A 25,127-nucleotide genomic window follows, 5' to 3' on the forward strand; every position below is an offset into this window, starting at 1 on the left:
TCCTGGTACCACCTGCACTTATGGACACTCTTATATTTGAACATTGTGTTCGTTATGGCTAAACTGTGATTTGCATCACTTTGTAAATATGAAGACTGGAGAGGGGGTACTGGTGGTGGTGTGTGTGTGTCTGTCTGTGGGGGGCGGTATTGTAATGTACTGTTTGAGCTGTCTGTGGATCAAAGAACCCTTTAAATACTAGCTGGAGCCAGCTTCAGCCAGCGTAAAGAACACAATAACAGGACTGTCATTGTGTTCTCTGTTTCCACAGAATACAACCAAAGTTCTGTGGAAAATGCTCTGTTGACTAAGACATTTCCACAGAACTCCTCGTGGCCTCGTTCCAAACATTTCTTTTGAACAGATATTGATCATAAAAAAACACCATAAATATTTGTGGTTCATTATGAGGGCACACAATGAAAACATATCCAGTGAAACCCAAAGGTGTGACAGGTATTTCCACTTTACAGTCCAACATTATGTGATGTTTATCAAACCTTTAGAACAATGCCTTTGTTTCTCCCTGTTGAGCTAAGACCTCTAACAAATAATCCAGACTGACAGTAACATGTGAAGGCCGGGACTTTCTCACTTCTTTGAATTTCAGCTAAACGCACCCGTGGTAACAGCTGGGCTGGCTTCAGCTCCTGCTGCAGATTCATCCAGGAACGTGTTTCAAACTGCTTTTCTACACACACAACGGACTCTCGGGGGTTTCTGATAAACAGCTCAAATGCATTCCAGTCATGAGAAGACATCTCATGTTTACTCTGTGTGTGTGTGTGTGTGTGTGTGTGTGTGTGTGTGTGTGTGTGTGTGTGTGTGAGGTAGGTTAAACTCTGTGAAACCTTGGTTTTCTTTCTTTTATTGTAAGCAAAGCTGTGTTAATTAGTTCATCGATGTGGGAGCAGGTAGGGGTTCTCTGCCATTTTTGTTTCAATCGTTTTCTCCTGTTTCTGGTTAGACAGGGAGCTCAGCCATTGTATTTTGTTTTGGTTAGAGAGTTCTTGGTTTGATTTTTAGCTAAAGGGGGTGTTTTGTTTGTTTTTTTGGCCTTGGAGACCCTGAAGAAAAGAGCTTCCCGGTGTTCATTTTTACTTTAGTAGTTTTGTGCAATAAATCGTGTTTAATGACATCTATTTTCCAGTAGTTTGTTTTCTTTTTTCACTTTGTGTTACCCCCCCCCCCCCCCCAACACTTCATTTTTAAGTGGGGCGTAACAGCTCTGCTCTCATGTTTTAGTCTATGAGTAGCTGCTGTTATAGCGCTGATATGACTGAAGTTCCTTTAACAGCAACAGCAGATTTCCCCTTTATTGATTACAGAAACCAAATCACACCCATTATTTACCTGTTCTGGAAAATGACAAACAAAGAGTTTGAAGTTTGAAATATTGTATAATAGGAACTCTTTTTTTTTTTTAATGAATAAAAACTGTTAAAAGCCTAAAATCTTATTGGCGACTGAATGGACAGGCCCCAGGGTGTCTGTCAGACCTACTGCAGCCTTATATGCCCGCTACAGCTCTAAGATCACCAAGGTGAGGCTGGTTCTTAGAGGTGATCGTGCATTTACTCACTGGCTTTTAATAAACATGAGAGTTATTTACTTATTTTTTATTAGCTATTTGGCATTGATGTTAATTGATATTGTTATTTTATTGTGTAATTTGTATGTTTGTACAGCACCACTGTTGTAATTAAAAGTGCTAAATAAATAAATAAAAAACAACGTTCTGTACATTTTCACTTTGATTTCAACCTTTATTTGGATCATTTTTACAGACAAACTCTGAAAGAACATTTCTTTATTGTCACGCTGTTTTAAATAAAGTTTAAACCCCGCCCCTACACAGGGGCGTGTCCACAGTGGGGGCACCGACCCCATTGGGCGACAGCGTGGATAGGACCGGTGCTGGAATGTAACAGAGTACATTTACTCGAGTACTTTACTAATTGAAGTATTCCTATCAGGATGTGTCAGACGTGATTGGAGCTGTGAGGATTCAGGTGTGAAGACGTTTGAACACAGCCACAGGTAAAACACTGCCCAGGTAATCACCAGCAGGACCTTTAAACCTTGCTGGGTGGATCTCTGGAGCTCCAAGAAAGTCCACAGCTGAGGGGAACTTGTTTTTTGGGGCCTGGGTCACAGCGAGGACGTCAGTGGAGTCCATGTTTAGGCCTCTTTGGGGAGAATGGGGAAGCTGAGCTGTTACTGTCTGAAATAAATAGCATGAATATGATTATTGTACAGAGCACAAAGCAGAAGCCACGTTGCTTCAGTTCACGTCTTATTTGGTGTGTTTTCACTGAGGGTTGGGTGGCAGACACGTCTGAGCTCAGTCTGCTGTCAGAAACACTGCAGCACTCCAGGAATTCACTCTCACTCTTTCAGAAAGTCCCACAGGAGCCAAACAGCAGCCATAAAGGCGCTTCCTGCTGGGACGCTCGGCCTCACACCACAAGCAACATGTTCACAAAAACACTGAGCACAGCTTTTATTGTGAAATATTAGGAGGAAGCGGAGTAAAATTCAGGGAAATGAAGGACGCATTTGGAAGACTTCAAATTTGAACAGCCTTCATCGCGTCCATGTGATATAATTCCCTACAAATGTGGCATTCGAAGCGTCCTCTCCCTGAATTTGGAAACACCCAATGTGATGCTAGAGAGCAGGAAGAACCAGTCTCAACAAGAGACACACACACCTGATTTCCTGTAACTGCAGAGGGGAGGAGCCACCCGAGCAGGTGATAAAAGGAAGAGAAACAGCTGAGCCTCCTTCAGAGCAGCAGGAGGACGGTGGAGCTGAGGCAGGTGAGTGTTAACACCACATTGTTGTAGTGTTGCTGTCAGAGTCTCTGAGTGTGTTTGTGTGACTGTAGAGCAGGGGTGTCAAACTCAAGTACACAGTGGGCCAAAATTCAAAACTGGAACAAAGTCGTGGGCTAACATTAATATTTATTGAAATATATTTATTCCTCCAGATTTAAGAATGAATCTTTTCTTATGGACTCAAACACGTTTTGCTGAAAAACTGAATATGGAACAAGCAAAGCTTAATACTAAACAATATATATATTAGCTGTATAATACCAGCAGGCCAGCTCTAATAATCTGGTATGGCTTCAGAGTTTGACACCTATGCTGTAGAGGGAAGAAGAAGAGTCACAGTGAGCTCTGTAGCTGTGATTGGCTCAATAATCACCTTCAATGGACTGAACGCAGAGAACGAGCCGAGGAACCTGACAAACCTGTTTGTGTGTGTGTGTGTGTACCTGTTTAGACATATTTGTGAGGACAAAGAGTTGGTATGCTACTATACTTATGGGGACCAATAGAGTCCCACAAAATGCCCGTCCCCACGAGTTTGAAGATATTTTTGAGGCTTTTTTTTGTGTGTGTGTGTGTGTGTGTGTGTGTGTGTGTGTGTGTGTGTGAGTGTGTGTGTGAGAGATAAAGAGAGTTGAGTTCACAGTCACACACTTTCTATCTCAGGGGCTGTATCCCAATTCTACGGAGCCCCTCTGATGACATGGTCCAAAAAATAAATCAATTGTGGCCACAAAATACTACTTCGTGGGCATGAAATGCTAATTTGTGGGCACGAGACACTTGACCAATAACCGTGATCCTTCCCAGGCCCTTGCAGTTGGGTGACAATAACATCTATCCCGGCGTCCAGGTCCTACTTACGTCTGTAAAGCGACTGGGCTCTCAGTGTCCTGTTTAAATGTGAAAATGGTTCCTTGCATTGCAGGCTTTTCAAAATGCATTTGTAGCTCATTCCCAGCCTAAAATCAAACTCAATCATACCGTCTCTGTCCACGGTGTACAGGTTTAGCCTACTTATGCTTATGTCTCTACGCAGCTGTCCAGGAATTGTATCAATATGATGTGCGCACGTTGTCTATTTTGTTGCCACAAATGTGTAATTTGTTGCCACGTTAGACCCAATTCGTGCCCACAAATTAGCATTTCTTGCGCACGTTATACCTATTTCGTATTTTGAGGGCACGAAATAGTATTTTGTGGCCACAATTCATTTATTTTTTGGACCATGTCATCAGAGGGGCTCCGTACAATTCAAGGTCTGCAGCCTTAAAGTGCGCAGCCTCAACGATCCTCAAGGGCCGCGTACTCAAAGACCGCTAAGGCCAGAAGTGCGAGGCTTGTGAAATGGGACGGTCTAGCCTCCGTCGCGCTGCCCCGGTTGCCTAGCAACCATGATACTAACAGCTGGAAATGTTTCATACGGCTTTGTTTGACAGAAATGAAGGAGAACATATTTTGTTTGTTTCTACATGAGCTTTGTGTGATTAGTTGAGTATCTGAGGCTGAGACCACAGGACTGTAAAACATGATTGTTGGGCTTCATTTCTGTACTGAACAGTCTTTTAAGATTAGTTAGTAAATAATAATTAGTTAATGTTGTTCATGAGACTAAAGTCATCTCACTGTGGTAATGGAAATATAATATGGCCAATATTATATATATATTGTCAGATTATTATGATATATTACAGCAGTGAGTTTGAACTCTGTGTCAAAGATTCAAGTTCCAGTTATTTATATTTCCTGTCACCTTAAATCGACGAGTATCTGTGACAGTGTGTATACAGATGTATCATATATAAGAGACAAATATTGTTCGTTTAATATGTTGGCATTAGTAAAATTGGCTCAATGCTGACTTTAATTATCCATAAAATCATCACATTCTCTGTAAGATTAAGGTCGACTACTGGTGGCGTATATGTTAAAGTAAAGGCTTTAAAACCAAGTTAGTACAAACGTCACTAATGTCACATAACTTTGCTGACATGTGGCCAACAGTCATGTTTTAATGTTCTTCATTATTAAACATTCGCACATAAATAAGTGACACAATATTCAGTACTTACTTTTAAAAGTTTGCTCTTCGGCTGCTCCGCTTCAAACATATTTTGTTTTTTTCCGAACAAAATATCCACACCCACCGCCGCGCTATGAATTGTGGTTTATTTATTGGATAGAACAAGTTAAATGTCACCGCTCTTATTGTCCGGCCGGAAACAGGGGGGTGTCCACATTCAGAGGTCCACCTGAGGACCCGGCCTTTGCGGTCTATAAGTGGGTCGGGTCCTCTGAAGGCTGGGTAAGCTGGAAGTGAGTGCCTGTGAAACTGGTCGGTCTAGCCTTCAGAATTACGTCATGAGCTCTCTCGGTGGAGTGAAACTCTGCCATCGGCTCCTTGCTATCTGAAATATAACCAGACGCTGGCGTAAACTCTCGACCATCTCACACTTCTGTTTAATCGCTTTTCTTGTTGATTTTATTCAGGTGTGTGAAAACCCCAGAGGAACCCTCCTGGGGGATTAATAAAGTTTTATTTAATCTGATCTAATTTTATTTAATCTGATCTGGAAAATCTGGAGATTTTTGGGAGGGGCACTGAAATTCAGGGTTCTCCTGTAAAAATCAGGAGGGTTGGCATGTATGCCGGAGGCTGGGTGTGTCTCTCTCTTCTTTGCTTGGAATTGTTTGGCACATGTGTAGAGCTCCTCTGGTGCATTTCTTTTGTTTGAAGGTTGTGGTGGGAGTAAAGAGGGTCAGTCTGGGGACCTCATATCCTTACTCACGTAGAATCTTTGATAACTATTAATATGAGAAGCTGGAGAAATAATTGAAGAAAGAAGCTGAGGATTGTTGGAGCATTTCTCAATAATATTAGAAACGGCTTTTGACTTCTCTGCGTTGACAGTGTCCTGATACCTGTACAGACAGTCTCTCAGCATCAGAAACACCTGCATCTGTTTCCACTTACGTTCAGCCTTCCTGCTCTCTCGTCCGGCTGAACGAGCGGCCTCGTTTATCCACGGGTCCGATAGTGGTTTCACAGTTTTAAAAGGAGCAACCTCATCAAGGACAGTTTGGCATTTATCATAAAAATTCGATGTCATCTGCTCAGCACCATCGCCGAGGGGAGATCTTAAACTCCTTAAAAGCACTAGAAAATAGTTCTGTGGCAGATGGGTTAAATACACAACAATGGGGTGTTGGAATAAGAGGAGGAAAATGGCAGTGAGATAAAAATATATCAAACACAACAGTGAAAAAACAGCATCACATGTTTCCATGTTTAGGACCGGTAACCCTAAAGACAGCACAAGATCCAGCGTATGAGCCTGTTTCTGGGTGTAGATCAGTCTCATGATAAACAGGCTCAAGAACGTCTCTGGGATTACTGCTGTTGTTTTAAAAGGGTTTATGTCATATTTATCTGAGAGATCTTTTACTGTTCGTATGAATCAAATGATGTCCGAATCAACAGTTGTGCCTTGTGGGGTACCTCAGGGATCCGTCTTGGGTCCAATGTCCTGTGCCTGCCTGCTCACACTTCTCTGTGTTCCCTCTGTCTGTCTATGGTGTCACTGTGTCTGCTTGTGAGTCTGTTCAGTTCAGTGTGTTGTCTGGTTCTCAGTGTCTGTGAGTTTCCTGTTTTATTCTGAAGGTCCTTGTCTTATGTGAGTGTGTTCAGTTTATGTTTCCCCTGCCTCGTCTGTTGTGATTTCTCCCAGGTGTGTTCCCCTCCTGTCTCCCATCCCCTGATTACTGCTGTGTGCATTTAAGCCCTGTGTGTTCTCCTGCCTGTTGCTGGTTCGTCTGCGTTATTTGGTGTGTTATGGTCTGCGTATCGCCCTCCGTTGTGTCTCCGTGTCTCCCTACTTCTCTGGGTTTGGTTTTAGGTTTGTTTTTGTTAGTTGTTTAAGTTTCTTCTCGCCTCGCCGTTTCTGTTTTTCATCCTCCTCACTAAATAAAGTTCACTCTCGTCACTCGTGACAGTAAGAGGCTGATCTTTGTCACAGACGCTTCTTGGAATGTGGTTTTGTGAGTTTTTGGAACAAAACAGGAGGAGCAGGTCTGTAGATGAGAGGAAGAAAGAACGAGGAAAAAAACGTGTGTGTGTGTGTGTGTGTGTGTGTGTTGTTCAGCTGGTCTGGGTGTGGTTCTTGATCAGACTGGTGTTCAGAGCTTAGATAAAGGTGCACAGGGATAAGAGAGGGGCTGCTGATGATCATGTCGATATTTCAGGGTCTGCATGCAGCTCTGCAGGTACCCACAGACTCTGCTGTACTTCATGTTTCTGTATCTCAGGATCAACTTTGAATCGTTTTCTGCTCCTGAAGCAACTGAAGTGACTCTAAAGAATTTTAGCTCCTCCTCTTTGTGGTTAGGCCAGACATCCTGGTTTTCACACTACTGTGACAAATAATAAAAATATATAATCATATCATTTTATGTAGCACTGTTTAGAACTATAGTGCTCTGACAAACCATTAAAAACAGATCCGTAAACTGAGAAGCAGAAAACCAATGAGCTTCACTTTAGTTTCATCTTGTCACCACCTGGCTCAAAAGCCACAACAGAAACAAGGAGACGAAAACCAGAATTTCAGTGAGAAGAGGTTTTATCTTAAATACATAGCAAGTTGGCTAAAGTAGCTGTTACTACCAAGGCAGGGGCAAGTGAGCCTCCTCCTGAAAGCCTGCCTCAGGTATGCTTTTATCCAAAGCTGACTCGGTGTGGCCCATCGGCACCAGCTGAACTCACTGAGGAGATTAGGGGCTGCAGAGGGGCCTAAGAATCTTTAGAGAGGAGAAAACACAAAGACAAGGATTTCAGTCTGTAGATGTGCAAAGCTGGTAGAGACAGACCCTAAAAGACTGGCAGCTGTAACTGCAGCAAAAGCTGGTTCTACAAAGTATTGACTCAGGGGCTGAATAACTACGCACACCCCACGTTACAGTTATTTATTTGTAAAAATGTTTGGAAACATGTATGATTTTGGTTCCACTTCTCACGTGTTCACCACTTTGTGTTGGTCTTTCACCTGGAATTCCAATAACATTGATTCATGTTTGTGGCTGTAATGTGACAAAATGTGGGAAAGTTCAAGGGGCCCAATACTTTTGAAAGCCACTGTAAACACAGTGAGTGCAGAGCAGAGGTGGCAAAAGTACAGTCAGGGGTTCATCCTACAGCACGATAATGACCCCAAACATCAGTCCAAGCTGTGCCAGAACTGCCTCAGGAAGAAAGAAGAAGATGGTGAGCTTGAAAACATAGTGTCCAGCACAGTCTCCAGACTGAAACCCCATCGAGCTGGTTTGAACTGGACAGAAGACTGAAAGCAAAGCAACCTACATGGTCCTTACCATCGGTGACCCCGGCTGTTTGGGGCTTTATTTAGGCCTCAAACAGCGCTGCCTTCTTCCTGTTTACCTGACGTCATCGGAGCACGCTCACCCGAAGCTGCTTTATTGGTCGCCATGCCGATGGGATACGAGGGGAGGTGGAGCAAATATGAACCTACAAATACTGCCTGCTACCACGGATGGACAGACAGTTAAATTAGCTCTCTTAAACACAAGATCTGTATCAAATAAAACTCATGTTCTTTGGGACTTCTTTGGTGCTCATGAGCTGGATGTCATGCTCCTAACTGAGACATGGCTGCGCGCTGGTGAAGTGGCTCCTTACTGGAACTTTGCCCCTTCGATGCCAGCTTCTTCAGCTCCCCCAGGTTAGGAGGGGGGTGGGGTAGCCTCTATCATCAAAGACTGTTTTAAATGCAAACAGATACAAAGTCCTGGTGTTTTGTCCTCATTTGAGTCTCAACTCCTGACTTTAGGCTGTCCTGTGGTTCTAATTATAGTCATCTATCGTCCACCTAAATATAATGACTTGTTTATTTCAGAATTTTCTGACTTCTTGACATTTTAAATTACATCTACCTGATGCGTTGGACCCTATTTTTACCCAGGAGTTATGTGTGGACACCTTGACTGCGAATCTTAATAATACACTTGTTGAACTACTGGAATCTGTTGCTCCTGTAAGGAAGTTGAAATGTCCAAAAAAGGAACCCTATGCCCTGGTTAAATGAGGAGCTCCTGAACTTGAGAAGAAATTGTAGAAAAGCCGAGCGTCACTGGAGATCTTCCCGACTAGAAGTATTTCTCCAGGCTTGGAAGGACTCATTGTCTTCTCTTCAATCAGCGATGTCGACAGCGAAAGCAAATTATATCTCAAATCTCATCATGAGCCATAAACATAACTCAAAAGTCTTATTCAACAAGTGTCGCAACTTACAGAGAGTAAGTCAACTCTCTGCTGTTCTAATCTGATGGCTCATGACTTTCTTACATTTTTCAGAGACAGAGCTGCAACACGTAGGAATCAGATTACTCCCTCCTCAAGCTGTTCATTAGACTACTCGGCTGCTTTGCCTGTTGGTGCTGATAAACTGTTCTCTGACTTCAAGGTTATTTCCCTGTAGAGATGGCACGATACCACTTTTTTTTATGTCCGATACCGATATCATAAATTTGGATATCTGCCGATACCGATATGAATCCGATATAGTGTATTTTTTAATCAATAGAACTGTTTTTTTAATATCTTGCTTTTTTATCAATCTAATAAACTTAAACCTGCTCCATCCTCCCTTTTCTGGTATTTTAAAGAGTAAGCAACCTCACTAATAGGGCTCTAAAACTCCCAGCAAAAAAAATAAATAAATAAAAAATAGGGAACCACCCTCCACCTCATGATGCTTAATTGACAATCACTCCACAGAAACAGCTTTAGTCAAAGTGGTAAATGATCTGCTGGTAAATGCAGACAACGATCGCACTTCAGTTTTATTACTGCTGGATCTAAGTGCTGCGTTTGACACTGTGGATCACTGCATTTTATTGGATAGGCTTGAACATTTTATTGGAGTTACAGGAAATGTTTTATCATGGCTGAGATCTGACCTGCTTGCGAGGTCTCAGACTGTTAGTTTTAAAAATGATCTCTCAGAGACCTGTGCAGTGAGGCATGGGGTCCCTCAGGACTTCGTACTTGGACCACTGCTGTTTTCTATGTACCTGCTGCCTCTTGGTGTTCTTTTACGTTCTTTTAATGTAACCTTTCATTGTTACGCTGATGACCTGCAGCTTTATGTTCCTTTAACCATTGGAAATTGTGCTGAAGTCTCTAAACTAGAATGTTGTTTATCTGCAATTAAGGGCTGGTTATCAGATAATTTCTTGCTCCTAAATACTGATAAGACAGAGTTGATGGTCATTGGGCCACACAAATTTCAGCACTTGTCCCAAAATTTCATCTTGAAAATTGATGACAGTGTCATAAATTGCAGGAACAAGGTAAAAAAAAACTTGGGCGTGTAGTTCGACATGGTGCTCTCCTTTGAATCTCGTGTAAAAGAGATAACAAAGACCGCCCCTTATCATTAGAGGAACATCGCCAAAATCAGACAGGTTTTGTCAAGCGACACTGCAGAGGTTCTTGTCCATGCTTTTGTGTCTTCACATATTGATTATTGTAATGCTCTTCTTTCTGGGCTACCAAAGAAAAGTTTTAGAGGTCTACAGATGGTGCAAAATGCAGCTGCTCGCATTTTAACAAGAACTGGGAAATTTAAGCACGTTACCCTGTTCTGAGATCTCTTCACTGGCTACCTTGTCAGGTTCGAGCAGAGTTTAAGGTCCTGCTGCTCACCTACAAGGCTTTAAACGGATCGGCACCTTCATACCTCTCCGACCTTTTACATCTTTATGTTCCATCTCGTGCTCTCCGATCTCAGGACTCTGGCCTTCTAAAGGTTCCTAGAGCCAGAACAAAGACAATTGGAGAGCTTTTTCTTTTCATGCCCCGTTTCTGTGGAACAACCTCCCTCAAGATATTCGGCAGGCTGCTCTGTGGAGGTTTTTAAAACTAAGCTGAAGACACATTTGTTCACCCAATCCTACATGTCTTAATTATGTGGCTTTTAGTTTTTACATTTTTATTGTTTTTAACTTGTATTGTGTCTTTTACCTGTATCGCTCTTATTTTATTTATCTCTTTAGTTGTACAGCACTTTGTTTGAAAGCGCTTTATAAAGTTATTATTATTATTACAAGGTCCACATTTATGGGAACATCTGCTACAGATGTGGGAGAATATTTGATTTCTATTGTAGACAGAAGCCACGGGTGTGTTCAGTCAAACGTTTAGAATAAACTTTGGTCTATAAATGTGTTTCAGGATTTATTTTTTAACTCCAACTGCTTATTTGTACTACGCTTTCATTTCAGAGTGCAATGAGAAATAAAAAGGATATTTTCAATAAAACTGTCACGATCCTGGGTCTGTGACTCAGTGTTTTCTGTTTTGTATTGTTAATCTTTGATTTCATGATGTATCTTTGTTTATTCTTACGTTTTGGTTCTGTGTTTTGTTGTACCTCTAAGTTCAGTCTATGTATTTCCTGCTTTGTTGTGAAGGTCCGTGTCTCATGTCAGTGTGTTTAGTTTGCATTTCCTCTGTCTCGTCTTGTCAGTCACTCCCAGCTGTGTCCTCCTTCTGTGTCTCATTCCCTCGTTATCCCTCTGTGTATTTAAGCCTTGTGTTTGCCTCTGTTAGTTGCTGGTTCGTCTGCGTATCTCCCGCCGTCGTCTCAGGTTGTCTTTCCATGTCTGGTTTGTTTCTATTAGTTTTCCCAGTTTAGGTTTTTGCTTAGTTTCCATGCTCACCTTCGCCATTTTTGTTTGTATCACCATGTGATGAATAAACTCACTTGCATCTGAGCTGCCTGCATAAAGGGTCCTTTAATAATTTACACACGGCTCGCAAACCGTGACAAAAACACTGGAAAAATTGGGCTGTTCTGAAACGTTTGACGGGTAGTGTATATATTTAGTTTATATATTTTCTTTATTTATATCGTTTGTTTTGTAGCAAAGTGTTACTTGGATGCTTCTCTATGTGCTTCTTTATGTGCAATTTTGTTGCATTCTGAGCCTTAGAAATTTATTGGTGGTAGTGATGAACTGCTGTTAGAATCATGTTAAATTCTGATAAATCAGACAATTACCTCTCCAGCTGTTGTTACAGTCTTTGTGTTTATCAGATCCTTACAGGGTAAAAGATGACGACACCTAAACAAATCCTTCTGGGGACTTTGAAGGATTTGGAACGTGATGACTTTGAAAAATTCAAGTGGCATCTGAAGACCGGGTCTGTAGAAGGTTTACCAGCAATCCCAGAGAGTAAACTGGAGAATGCAGAGAGCACGGACATAGTGGATCTGATGTTTGAGACCTACCCTATCAACACTTTTGAAGTCACTAAAAATCTTTTGGGGAGGATAAACAGGAATGATCTGTTGGAGAATTTAAATAAAACCATCCCAGAACCCAAAGGTAAGTCAGGGAATGACTAAACAAAAAACACAAACAATAAAAACATTAGTTAACATTACACAGGTGCCATTACCATCCATATAAATAATAAATCCAAAACACTTGCCAACACTTTCAGGAGTGAGAGGCTGCAGAAAGCCAACAGTTTGTTTTATGCATCTGCACAAATAACCTCCTGTGTACACATGAATATCTGCTCTTTGAGTTGGTTTGATTAAAATGGGACCAGCAGCAGGTTTTCTGCCCATTTTACAGATTTTATTGTCCGACAGGTTTTAGAGCTGTTTTATCAACATAAATGAGGCGACAACAACAGTTTGGGACATGTCACAAATATGATCAAAGTGCTTTTTCTTAAATCTATTTACCAGTTGAAGGTAAAGTTAAAAAAAAAATGGCTGCCATTTCTTTCTGCTGTTTGGAGACCCAAACAAAAAAATGCCCAGAAAGTAAATGCTTTTTATTATGGTTGATAAACAGGACACAAAGGTGATTGGTCAAAGGTTGGAGGAAAGCCACAGTTCTCCTTATTTGACTGAAATCTCAGCTCACGTTTTTTCTTCTGCAGCTTTCTGGGAGAAAAAAACCTTGAAATTCTTTCATTTATTCTACATATTTATTCATTATCCTCCTGCTGGCAACGCTCCTGTTACCATGCTTCCCTTAGGCAGCATCATTAGAAGACATAGCTTACATTTACACTGCTATGCAGATGACACCCAGCTCTATCTGTCCATGAAGCCAGATAACACACACCAATTAGTTAAACTGCAGGAATGTCTTAGTGGCCATCCAAGTCTTTATGTCTTTAACTTTCTGCTTCTTAATTCAGATCAAACTGAGGTTATTGTACCCGGCCCTGAAAAGCTTAGAAATATGGTATCTAAGCAGATTCTTACTCTGGATGGCATTACCTTGGCCTCCAGTAACACTGTGAGGAACCTTGGAGTCATTTTTGACCAGGACATGTCCTTCAACGCAAATATTAAACAAATATGTAAGACTGCTTTCTTCCATTTGTGCAACATCTCTAAAGTTAGAAATATCCTGTCTCAGAGTGACGCTGAAAAACTAGTTCATGCATTTATTACTTCCAGGCTGGACGACTGTAATTCATTATTATCAGGAAGTCCTAAAAACTCACTGAAAAGCCTTCAGCTAATCCAAAATGCTGCAGCAAGAGTCCTGACAGGGACTAGAAAGAGATAGCAGATTTCTCCTGTTTTGGCTTCCTGTTAAATCCAGAATTCAAAATCCTGCTCCTCACATACAAGGTCTTAAATAATCAGGCCCCATCTTATCTTAATGACCTTGTAGTACCATATCACCCTATTAGAGCACTTCCCTCTCGCTCTGCAGGCCTACTTGTTGTTCCTAGAGTATTTAAAAGTAGAATGGGAGGCAGAGCCTTCAGTTTTCAGGACCCAAAAAGATAGTTGGGGTTTTGTCTGTTGTGTTATTGTAGGTTCTTTATCTTACAATATAAAGCACATTTGGGTGACTGTTGTTGTTATTTGGAGGAATTAAAAAAAAAACAACTAAATTCTTTTATTTATTCTACATATTTATTCATTACTGGCTCCATAGTGGTGTTTATGTAATATGTGAAACGTTGCTAGTATTGATTTGGTGCTGTATAAATAAACATAATTAAATCGAATGTGTCTCTATAAAACCTGCCCTCAGTTATAACCAGTGTTGGGTAAGTTATTTTAAAATAGTAACTTAGTTACATTACTAGTTACTTCTATAAAAGTAACTCAGTTACTTCAAGTTACTCGTTACTTTCAAAGTAACTAATTACTAGGGAAAGTAACTTTGGTTTTACTCAGAATTCTCTTGTTAATGTGTTGCTTCCACAACTTTGCCAGTCTTCTAGCTTGCTTACTTGCCACAGTGCACTGTGCCACCTACCAATAGAAAGGAAAAGATAATGTGCATATTTCCACGAGAGAAATCCCACGCCTGGACCATCATTGACTGCTGCCATGATTCTAGCCTACGTCACAGCGTCATGTGCGCCTTTTACATCCAACACAAAAACTGCAGTCGTGGTGCTTTGATTGTACTCAGAACTCTGAAATTCTGCCTTCTGAATATGAAGATGTAGGTGACACCACACTGCAGATGAGCTGCATACAGGGCTGGACTGGGACAAAAAATCGGCCTGGGCATTTTGACTAGAGACTGGCCCACCATTATAGGAAAAATCATAAAGCCTTTGAAGGAAAGCAAACGCTGTTGTGACAGTGATGTACACTGTTTTGATGGTATATATGCATCAATCTATCAATCGTTTGTTGTAAGATTCAGATAATTATTTTTTAAAAGCTAGACATTTTAAATGAGAATAAGAAAGAAAAGTATTTCTTTGTGCCCACCTCTCCCTGTTAATGCCCTACCTGCCCCCCTGGCAACACTTTGCTAGATCCGCCCCTGCACAGTTACCAGCTGTCAGCTACATTTAAAAAAAGGATCCTGGTGTTATCTGTCTCTCAGAAACAGTTCATAACTTCAACTCATTCATGTCACCTAAAAGGTAAACCTGTTTCCCCATCAGCTGTTCAGCTCTGATGATTCAGTAAGGACATCTCCTGGTTTCATCTTCATGTTTCCCTCTCACCAGATAACCAAACCGATATCATGACCAGCAGCTTTACAGCTGTGGCTCCAGCAAACATCAGCTGATACTAGAAATTAATATTAAATAAATTCTAACAACAGCTGATCAAGCTTAAACGTGCTGCTGTTGTTTAACGCGACATTGGCTGGTTTCCTCTTTCTGGCTCAAAGTGGGCGATAAACAAACAAGAGAGCCGATCAGCTGATCATTGATCAGTTTTCATGATTGAAGTAGAAACGGGAGAGGGAGGGGGGAGAATGAAAGAAGAAGAGGCAGCTGTGCAGCAAAGACACAGAATAACTCTAGCTTTGTGTCTTTTTCATTGTAGCTGAATTACGGGACAAACTGTCATCAGATCTGGATGAGTTCGACCTGAAGAAATACTCTGGTTCAGAGAAGGCATTTTTGGAGCTGCTGCCAGTGGTCAAAGCCTCCAAGAAAGTGCTGTAAGTGAATCTATGAACAAATATGTTTAATAATGCTAGATGAAGAAAAGAACATGTCTCCATTGTTATTCTTCCTCAGGCTGAGAGATTGTAAACTCTCAAGAAGCAGCTTTGAAGCTTTGTCTGAAATTCTCAGCTCCCCATCCAATCATCTGAGAGAGCTGGACCTGAGCTCGAACGTGCTGCAGGATTCAGGATTGGATTTGCTGTGTGTTGGACTAAAGAGTCCTGACTGTAAACTTGAAACTCTCAGGTAAGGATACAGACTTTTTGACACTTTTTGACTCTTAAATCTGTAAGTTTATCTTGATGCGGACGTTCAAAGTCAGCACAATTTTCCTTTGAAGCTCCTGAGTTTATATTTTTGACTGTCAGGTTGTCTGGACAGATGTTTTTATTTTATTTTTTTACTTGTCCCTAAAGTCAGAACTAAACCCACATGTAGATGACTTTCTGTTACTGGAGCAGCCTTCCTGAAGACAGCAGTGTGTTTTCATGCTTTTAAAGCCAAACTCACCTTTCTGACCTGGCTTTCATTTATTATCCAATTTTATTTGTTTATTATATATTTATTTCTACTGTTTAACTACTGCTCACATCTTTTATCCTCCTTTTTAATTGTTCACTTCTTTTTACCCAGTGTTTCTATATTGCACTTTGTATTTGTCATCTAGATTTATCATGCACTACTTTGCTCATTTATTGTTTGGTTTTAATGTTATTAAATTCCGGTTCTTTTGGTATTGTTTAAGGCCAAAAAGACACGGCTCAAAAGTGGTCTTTTTACTTTAAAAAATGATATTTATTTTACATATCCGGTAGGGGTGCAACGATACACAAAATTCACGGTTTGGTTTGGTTCAATACTTTGGTGTCACAGTTTGATATTTTTCGATACAAAAAAAAATGTTCATGCTTTTTTAATTTGTCATTTATTAAAATTATAAATATATATTTTAACTCAAAAGTACAGTTTTTAAATTTAATGTTGCTGAAACAACAAAGTAATAAAAAATAAATCTATCTGATGGAGAAATCACTCATCTTTGGAAAAGAGAGTTTATTACAGAGAAATGTCTCTTTCCAAAATAAAAGCTATACTATACGCTTCTTCTGGGCTATATTCTCAGCAGCATATTAAACATATCAGGTCCCCATAAGGAGAATCATGTGCTAACGGCTGTCTAAATGACTCAGCTAAAGTTTGTAGCATGCGTGCTTGTTGTTTTTGTCTGCTTCCACTTGTCTTTGCACGAGGATGATGTCGGAGTAAATGTGCAGTCATATTCGTTGTGTTCTCACTAGTGCTGTCAGCGTTAATCTGAAATGACGTTAACGCCACAACACGGCAAATCTCCGTTAACGAGCTACCGCGGATCGCCCCGTGCGTGGGGCTGGACGGCGTTAACACGTTAACAAGCTAACTGCGCTAACGCACTAGTTCCCATCCATGTAATTGAGCATTGTGTGGCACATCCGACAAACCGTTTTACTTTAGTCCAAAATAGCTTACCTTCAGGGTCATACTTCACATGAAAACCAAAATAGTTCCAAACGCCAGATCTGAATGAGGGTAGGGGAGGTTCAATTTGCCATGTTGCAACGAGCTTAACTTCTGTCTTGCTAGCTTGCACTGAGCTCAATGGATCTGCGCTCGACAGTGCAGCCTAGGCAGAGTAGTCGAACGCAGATCCACTGAGAGCTCAACACAGACAGCATCGTCAGAAGAAAAGTTGATAAAATTAAAAATTTTGTATTGTTTGATACATATGCGTACCGAACCGAAAACACTGTATCGAACGGTTCAATATTGATACGAGAATCGTTGCACCCCTAATATCCGGATATGGAGACCTGAACACACAACACACAACCCCAGGTCTGAAGCACAAAACAGGAAGCCTAGTCATTTATATAGACGTCACACACACTTTAAGTTTCGATCAAACACTCTACTTAGTTTCAGTTTTCGCCTGCAAAAGCATGTAATTTCCTGTCAGTCCTGTCGGCACAGAGTGTACTCAGAGTTGGGCCTTTCTTATAAAGCAATATAATCAGCATATAAGCATTTAAGATTATAAATTTAAACCTCAACAATGTTCTTACCTGGGGTCCGTTCTTCGTACCTCGCTTACTACATCCAAGATCAAATGACACATCCAAGATCAAATCATCGCGCCAACTTTGAGCTCGCTATTCCGGTTCCCCGAACACACCTGTTGTTGACGATTAGTACAGCTGGATGAAGTAATGTGAGATCACTGGGTGGCTTAAAAGGGGCTACGCATCGATAGTAGAAACATTGATTGGCAACCCTTTGATTGGTCGGCGCAAATGTCAAAGGAGCGCGCTCAGTATTTTTCGGCAGCAGAGCAAGAAGTCTTGATTGAGGGATTTCAGGAGTTTCAGAGTTTAATTAAAACGCAAGGGAACACTGCAAAGGCTGCAAAAGCAAGGAGAGAGGGCTGGCAGAAAGTTGCTGACAAATTAAACTCGTAAGTAATTTATTATATTATATCATCTTATATTATATTATATCATATTATATTATATTATTATGTTTTGTCATGTTTTTAATATTCGAAATTGTGTTGCACAATTCTGTCCCGTGCAGCTCTGCCACTAGGTTGGTCCAAGTGCACTGGCTGGAGGTCATCATCAGGCTGCACCTCCACCACAGGAGTCCTCTCCTTTCTGATGGTGGCAATGTTGTGCAGTACAGCACATGCAACAATAATGTCACATGCCCTGTCAGGTGCAACTTTCAGACTTTTCAGACACTGAAATCTTCCCTTTATTTGCCCAAAGGTCATTTCAATGCGTGCCCTTGTCCTGGCTAGAGCTGCATTGTAGCGGGTTTGTGGCCCAGGGTTGGGGTCAGGGAACGGTGTCATGAAGTACTGCCTGCATGCATAACCCCTGTCTCCAAGGAGAATCCCATCATAGGCCCCTGTGTAATGGAGAAATGCTGTTATGTTAGGCCCAAAATAAGTATGAAATATCAAAATAAGTCTCTTTTTCTTACCACGCTCAAATAATGTGCATAACCCTGACTCTCTGAAAATTGTTGAGTCATGCACTGATCCGGGCCATTTAGCTTCCACATTTGTGATATGGCACATAGAGTCACACACCATCTAAGAGATTTCATTATATGTGAACACACTCCTTTTCATTATATATTACCATCTAAAATATTAGTATCACTCACCTGCACATTTATACTGTGAACCCCCTTTCGATTGACAAAATCCCCTTCATTGGGGCCTGGGGGGGCCTTGATCGCAATGTGTGTGCAGTCTATGGTACCAATCACATTAGGGAAGCCTGCGGACAATCGAGCTATAGTTACAGACATAGGTCATGATTGCATCACATTCATTATCGAATTTAATGTACCTGCAATAGGAAAAAAAGCCCTGTTTGACAACCTGTGGTCTTAAGTGGCTTGGAAAAACCACAAACACACCCAGGAAATGCTTGAGTGCCAGGTATACTTTGCGACTGGAACGGCAGACAGCACTTTTGCCAATGTTCTCTGCGTCTCCAACAGCGTACAGAAACGTGCCACTCGCAAAGAAACGCAAGGCAATGCACACAGTTTGTGCAGTTGTTAATGCCCGACTACGGTGAGTGGAACTCTTAACATAGGGATCCAACAAGTTGGTTAAGTAAATAATACCCTCACGGGAAAATCGATATCTCTCTATGAGCACACTGTCGCGCTGAGCTAAAGGATCCTGTCTATCCCGCAATATACGCTGAATTCTGAAAACTCTCCTTATCAATCTTGCACCTTCTGCAATGGGTTGCTCGCGTACAAACGGACAGGACATGGCTGCGACAGACTTCCCAAATCCACCTTCGCTTTTATAGCCGTGGTCTCTCATCTTGATTACACGAAGTAATTTACTATTACTACTCTAAAATATGAATTACATCTGAAATGATCAAATACATGAAATAGAATGATTAATAGTACATTTCCCTTTTTTTAGGAAATGACCTGTATGTATCTGTATGAAATCAATAAAAGAATCAAATACTGCATTATCTTTAGTTACATTGATAATATTTATTTATGGAAAAACAGTGGAAAAATATCGCTGTTGCTTTCGTATAAATGAAGCGGACATACCTGAGTGGCCGCGATCTAAGCCTGTTTACATAAAGTAAGCCTGCTCCCAAGCAGGTTTACGCTTACGGATCTGTTGCTATGACAGCAAGTCCCGGATGAGCTTCGGAGAACCGAACGATCCAAGATCACGCGAAATGGGGGAGAGACATAGGAGAGGTGGAGAATAAACTTAACCTGGGTGTCTGTGTCTTGTGTAGTCTGGGAGATGATTGAATGTTGGGGTGGGTACAGTTTCCTCTGCGGTGGGGTGGGGTGGGCTGCCCCGGGTCCTGTGGGGCTTGACGGTGCTGCTGCCGTAGGCCCCGGTCTGGATGGGCCTGGGCTCCCTTGCCTTGGTGGATACCAGAGGACGGGGGTGCCTATTGGGGTCAGCGGGGGAGCTGGCCCTAGGGAGGGACACCCTCCCCTCCCTTCTTTTCCTCCCCATCCCCGGCTGCCTCCCTCTTCCCGCTCCACCACACCCACCCACACAGGTAGGGCTTTGGGGTGCGGGTGTGTCACCAGGGTGCAGGGGAGACATTCCCCCCCCCCCCCCCCCCCCCCCTCTGTCCTCTTCTGGCCACCTGTGCCTCAATTTTATCTCACAACTTAGACATCCACATTACTTACACTCTCATAACACACACATATATATATATATATATATATATATATATATATATATATATATATATATATATATATATATATATATATATATATATATATATATATATATATATATATATATATATATATATATATATATATATATATATATATATATATATAATAAATAAAAAATATTAGGGCCTTGAGGGTGGGCACGTTAACGGCGTCCAGTAGACGGTCTGTGTATTCAAACCTACCTCTGGCGCCGGTGCCCACCTCTCAATTTTAAATCCATGTGGACATTGAGGGTTCTCGGGAGGGGCCGTGCTAACACCTGCTGCTCTCTGGCAGCAGCACCATGCTCTCCCTTGTTTTAAATGCACTTTAGAGCAACACGCAGCAACACTACACTTGAGCGGGAGGAGGGAGGTATGGGGTCTTAACACACCCCCGTTCTCTACTAGCCATCGGGGCGGGGGGGCTGGGAAGAGATGCTGGCTGTCCGATTGGCCTCCCTGCTGCTGCGGAGCCTGGGGCGGTTTGCTAGCCTCCACCCCGGAGGGAAGGGTAACATCTCTTGGGTCTGGGTGCCGTTTCCATCTCTGGGGGCGAGGATACCTGGACCCGGGGGATAGAGTATGTTTGGGGAGTGTGATTGTGTGTACATGTCCATTTACGTTTATTCCTACGTTGGGTGAGTGCTGAGTGTTTGTATATGTGTGCATGAGGGTGGGAATGCATGTCTGTGTGTGCCTGTTTGTCTGTGTCTATATGTCAGGTCGGGTCTTAGACTCCACCTCTCTGGGAACTCCAAGGCCCTCCATAGTGTGGAGGCCTATCTCCCCTCACCACACTCCCTGCCGGTGACTGATGCCCACAGGGGTCGGTGCGTTGGTGGTTCTTGGTGTCCGGGGCTGGGCGCTCAGGTATGTGCCAGCTCACTCCCGGTGGCTACTTGGCGGGGCCTGGCGCCTGCTGCTCGGTCAGGCCTCTTCCGGGGCGCGGAGGGCCCTCGGGCCTCTGTGCCTGCGGCTTGGTTCACTCTGGCACAGCTGGCTGCCGGCAGAGCCGGCGGGCACGCCGGTGCAGCCCCCTCTAGCTTCTGCCCGGTGGCTACTGGGTGACCCCTCGTCTGGGGATCCTCAGCCCTTCCCATGAAGGTGGCACGGATGCCCCTCCGGTGGTCCTCCTTGGGCTCTCGCACTCTGGGGCCTCTGGATGTCTGGAGCCTGGATCTCCTCCATGCCTGCTTCATGCCCTGGGGGCGGGGCTATGGCTCTCTACATCCTCTTGCAGACCATTACATGGGGAAACCATTTGAATACAAAGGCGCCGATCCACACAGGTGTGCACACAGGTGTTCACTGTTCGTAGACTTAAATCACACCTTCCTTGGCTGCTACTTCAAAGCACATTGTGCGCTGTCTGTCCTGCGTGCTGCACAACAACATTCAATATTTAGTATTTACTGCTGTTTACACTTAGCTAGATTAATGTGATGGTGTTGTGTTTAGTATGTTGCTTTGGGTTTTTTTTGCTTGTTTTCTTTTCTTTTTCTCTCAACAGGTGATCCCGGAGATATTTTTTTTTCCCCCCCTTTCTCACTGTCCCTTTCCCCTTCTGTTTTTCGTTTCCTTCCTCTTTCTTTCTCCCTTTCCTATCCCTCACTCATGTCTGTCCCGTCTGTAACAACTGAAAATCAAATAAAATAAATAATAAAAACAAAGGTCGATCAAATGGACCAATACGGCAATGCCATGATGATCCATTTGGCAAAATAAATCCATTGGGTATCCTTGTTGGTCTTCAGACAACAATTCTGACGGCTAAAGAACCAAATGGGACAGGCAAAAAAAAAAAAAAAAAGATCACGCGAAATCATCAACAATCAAATCCAGCTAACTTACTTAGCGAGGTACGAAGAACAGACCCCAGGTCTCTGGTTTGTTTGTTTGTTTGTTTGTTTGTTTTGCTCAGTTCTGTTTTTCTGAGGGTTTTTTTAAGTTATTAAATTTGTAACTGTAGTGATTTGTGTGTGTGACAGAGGCACTGCTAGGGATTTTTTCACACAAGTTGTTCTTGTAAAATCAGTCTGTGAAGGTTCTCAGACATCCAGGTCACTGTAGTCTAAGGAGCTTGGAAAGAAAAGCGTCTGGACTTCTTTAAGTTTCCTTGAAGATGTTTCACCTCTCATCAGAGAAGCTTCTTCAGTTCTAAGGGTCAAATGGTGGAGTGGGACAGTCAGTGAAATGGTGGTGGCTCAGGGTTTGTATGTTTGGGTGCTTCAGAGGGAAAAGATGAATGCAGGTCTGGAGTTGGTGTGTGAGAGCAGGGAGTGAATTCAGCATCCTGACAGCCTGGATGAAGCTGTCTCTCAGTCTCCTGGTTCTGGCCCGGAGGCTCTTCAGTCTCCTCCCTGATGGCAGCAGGTCCTGACAAGCATGTTGTCAGGACCTGGGGCTTTGCGTGTGTTGATCCTGGCAAGGGATCTCCACACACTGTCTGGGGATAGTGTCACCACCCGATCGTTGGGGGGTGGGGGTGGAGTCTCCTGTGCTGGGGTGTCGTTCTGTGTCTCAAAGCGAGAGAAAATTTCACTCATGTGTGGCGGCCTGTTTAAGGATCTCCCAGTCTGTGGTGGAAAAGCAGTATTGCAGGTCCTTCTGGCCACACACGTACCTGCTGACGAACTGGTTTAGTGACTTTGACCAGGGGCCTGTATGCTGGCATTAGCATAACAGTGATGTGATCAGAGGCACCAAAGTGGGTGGATGGGGGGCTTTGTAATCTCCTCTCTGGGTGGTGAAAACATTTCCAAAATGTTGTTTCCTTGTGTTGGAAATTCAATGTGTCTATGCAGTAGTAAACATAGGGGCTGCCCAAATTCATGGACTGCATCCTCCTGAGGACGCATTTGTAGACCGATTACGTCACAGCGACACGATGAAGGCTGTCCAAATTCATAGACTCCTCCGAATGCAGCCCTCAGTCCTCATTTTCCCCGAATTTGAAGGATGGGTCGGGTGTGTCCTTCGTGTCCTACCATATCCCAGAATTCATAGCGTGGCCCAGCCAATTCCAGTTTCCGGCAATGGCGGCCGCTACTAAGTTTTTAATATTACTCTTATTACTCTTTCTGGGTCACAAAATAAACTTTTAACATATTTTCAGTCGAGAAAGTAGCTGTGTAAACTTTAAATATCTGCTCAGTTTATCAAGATATCGCATATTTGCAAAAGTGCTTCGACGTTTTCGGAGACGTCTGTTACCCACCAGCTCGATAGCAAGCTGGGAGCTCGAGGGTCACTGAAGCCGCCGAGAACAGCAAACTGCCGGCACATCATGTTCAGATCACCTCGGTTTTTCGTTACTCAGGTTAAACGTAATATATAAGTGACTTAGACAACCTAAAAATGTTATTGTTTGGCTTTTTTTCAGTGTTTTATTTGTTCCTGAGTAAATCGGTTTGGCTGAGATTAAAGTTATTAGATTAGATTAGACAAAATAAACCTTTACAGTGGTTGCAAAAGTATTCGGCCCCCTTGAACTTTCCCACATTTTGTCACATTACAGCCACAAACATGAATCAATGTTATTGGAATTCCAGGTGAAAGACCAACACAAAGTGGTGAACACGTGAGAAGTGGAACGAAAATCATACATGTTTCCAAACATTTTTACAAATAAATAACTGCAAAAGTTTAAATACAAAGATCAGTATTGTCTAATGTTTTGGCTGCAGTGTGTTTTTGCACACAGGTATAACAGAACAGCTTTACTGTTTAGATTTTTAAACTTGAGTATGAACTTATACAAAATGCAGCAAGATATTAAAAAACGTTTGATTATAAAATCGACTATATTGGATTCATATCGATATCGGACATAAAAAGTGGCATCGTTCCATCTCTGCTTTGATTACAGACACAGCTGAGAGTTTTCCAATTTGTCATCATTTTAAAAAGTTTCCATGGAACAGCAGAAATGAGGCTTTACTGTCAGAGGCCGACAGCACTGAACACAACAGCAGACTGGTGGCTAATAAACAGTGAATGATGCAGAAACAGATGTTTGAAGCTGTTCTTGGAGTACACTGAGAGAGAGAGAGCTGTGCAGGCAGGAACAGCCAAAGTCAGAGAGAATTCATGAGCATATTTATCAAACGTGAAGCAGAGTTTGGATCTTCTTTTGCTGCTGCTTCACTCAGTTTTGGTTGGAGACAGATGAAACCTGCAGCTTCAGGATCTGTGAGCTGTCCACTTTCAGCCCCGACGGCGTGTCCGTGTACGTGCCGTCGAGTGAACGATCCACGCTCTGTGTTTCCATCTTTGTGTGTTTAGCTGCTCTCATTTACTGTTTTAGCTGTTTGCTGCTTGTTGAAATAGTTGGTGAGCTTTAAGCTGAGATTCTGGCAAAATACATTTATATTAAACATTGATTCAGGATTGAATGAATCAACATCGTTTTATTCAAATTAAAACATTTAAATGGGAACATGAATTTTTTACAGCCGCCTCTAATGCTGGGTAATGTCAGCTGGTCCATGTGCAGCTGGCTGTGAGGCTCAGGGAGCGTGTACAAAGTGCAACACTGAAAGAACATCATCCATAAATATTGAGTAATAACTGGACTCTCATACAGCGAGACTCAAATGCCTTTAAACATCAGCTTATCCTGCTGATCCAAGTCCAACACTGAGTTTGTAAAAACATGTTTGTCAATCATTTTGTTTGGTTTCTGAGGAAAATGATTCAATAACTTGCTGCTAATACACAACATTTCATCATATTTCCTCATAACCCTCTTTTGTCTGACCATTTGATCCCATTTGAATTTGCAATAAAGGATCCACAGAGTTTGGTGACAATAATGACAGTAGATGTTTGTGTGCTGGAAGCAAATGAGTGTGTGATGTTCTTTCAGTGTTGCACTTTGTAGATGCTCCCTGAGCCTCAGAGCCAGCTGCACATAGAGACCAGTGTTGTTAGTCCAGGTCAGAAGATGACTTGTTGGAATGAAAATGAGCTTGTAGTTTGTCTGCTTTAATAATGTGACTGGAAAAAGGTGTTGGACTTCAAATATGTCCA

At 42.3% G+C, this 25,127-nt stretch overlaps 1 protein-coding gene across 1 annotated transcript; it reads left to right on the forward strand.

The window, feature by feature from the left end:
* The first annotated feature begins 2,796 nt into the window (after positions 1-2,796).
* LOC148101675 (uncharacterized) lies at positions 2,797-15,595 on the forward strand. Its single transcript, XM_087846724.1, has 4 exons — positions 2,797-2,822; positions 11,951-12,242; positions 15,194-15,311; positions 15,391-15,595. Exons 2-4 carry the CDS (start codon positions 11,969-11,971, stop codon positions 15,566-15,568), a joined length of 570 nt encoding a protein of 189 aa, XP_087702850.1. The 5' UTR covers positions 2,797-2,822; positions 11,951-11,968; the 3' UTR covers positions 15,569-15,595.
* Positions 15,596-25,127: the final 9,532 nt, after the last annotated feature.

The sequence above is a fragment of the Neolamprologus brichardi genome, chromosome 9, assembly GCF_056152115.1.
Source record: "Neolamprologus brichardi isolate AB-2024 chromosome 9, ASM5615211v1, whole genome shotgun sequence".
Lineage (NCBI taxonomy): Eukaryota > Metazoa > Chordata > Actinopteri > Cichliformes > Cichlidae > Neolamprologus > Neolamprologus brichardi.

Bases quoted from the DNA above. Each gene is read 5' to 3' on its own strand.
- LOC148101675 (XM_087846724.1), top strand. From the start codon at position 11,969: ATGACGACACCTAAACAAATCCTTCTGGGGACTTTGAAGGATTTGGAA. The intron at 12,243-15,193 runs GTAAGTCAGGGA...TTTTCATTGTAG, and splicing joins AACCATCCCAGAACCCAAAG to CTGAATTACGGGACAAACTG. The intron at 15,312-15,390 runs GTAAGTGAATCT...ATTCTTCCTCAG, and splicing joins AAAGCCTCCAAGAAAGTGCT to GCTGAGAGATTGTAAACTCT.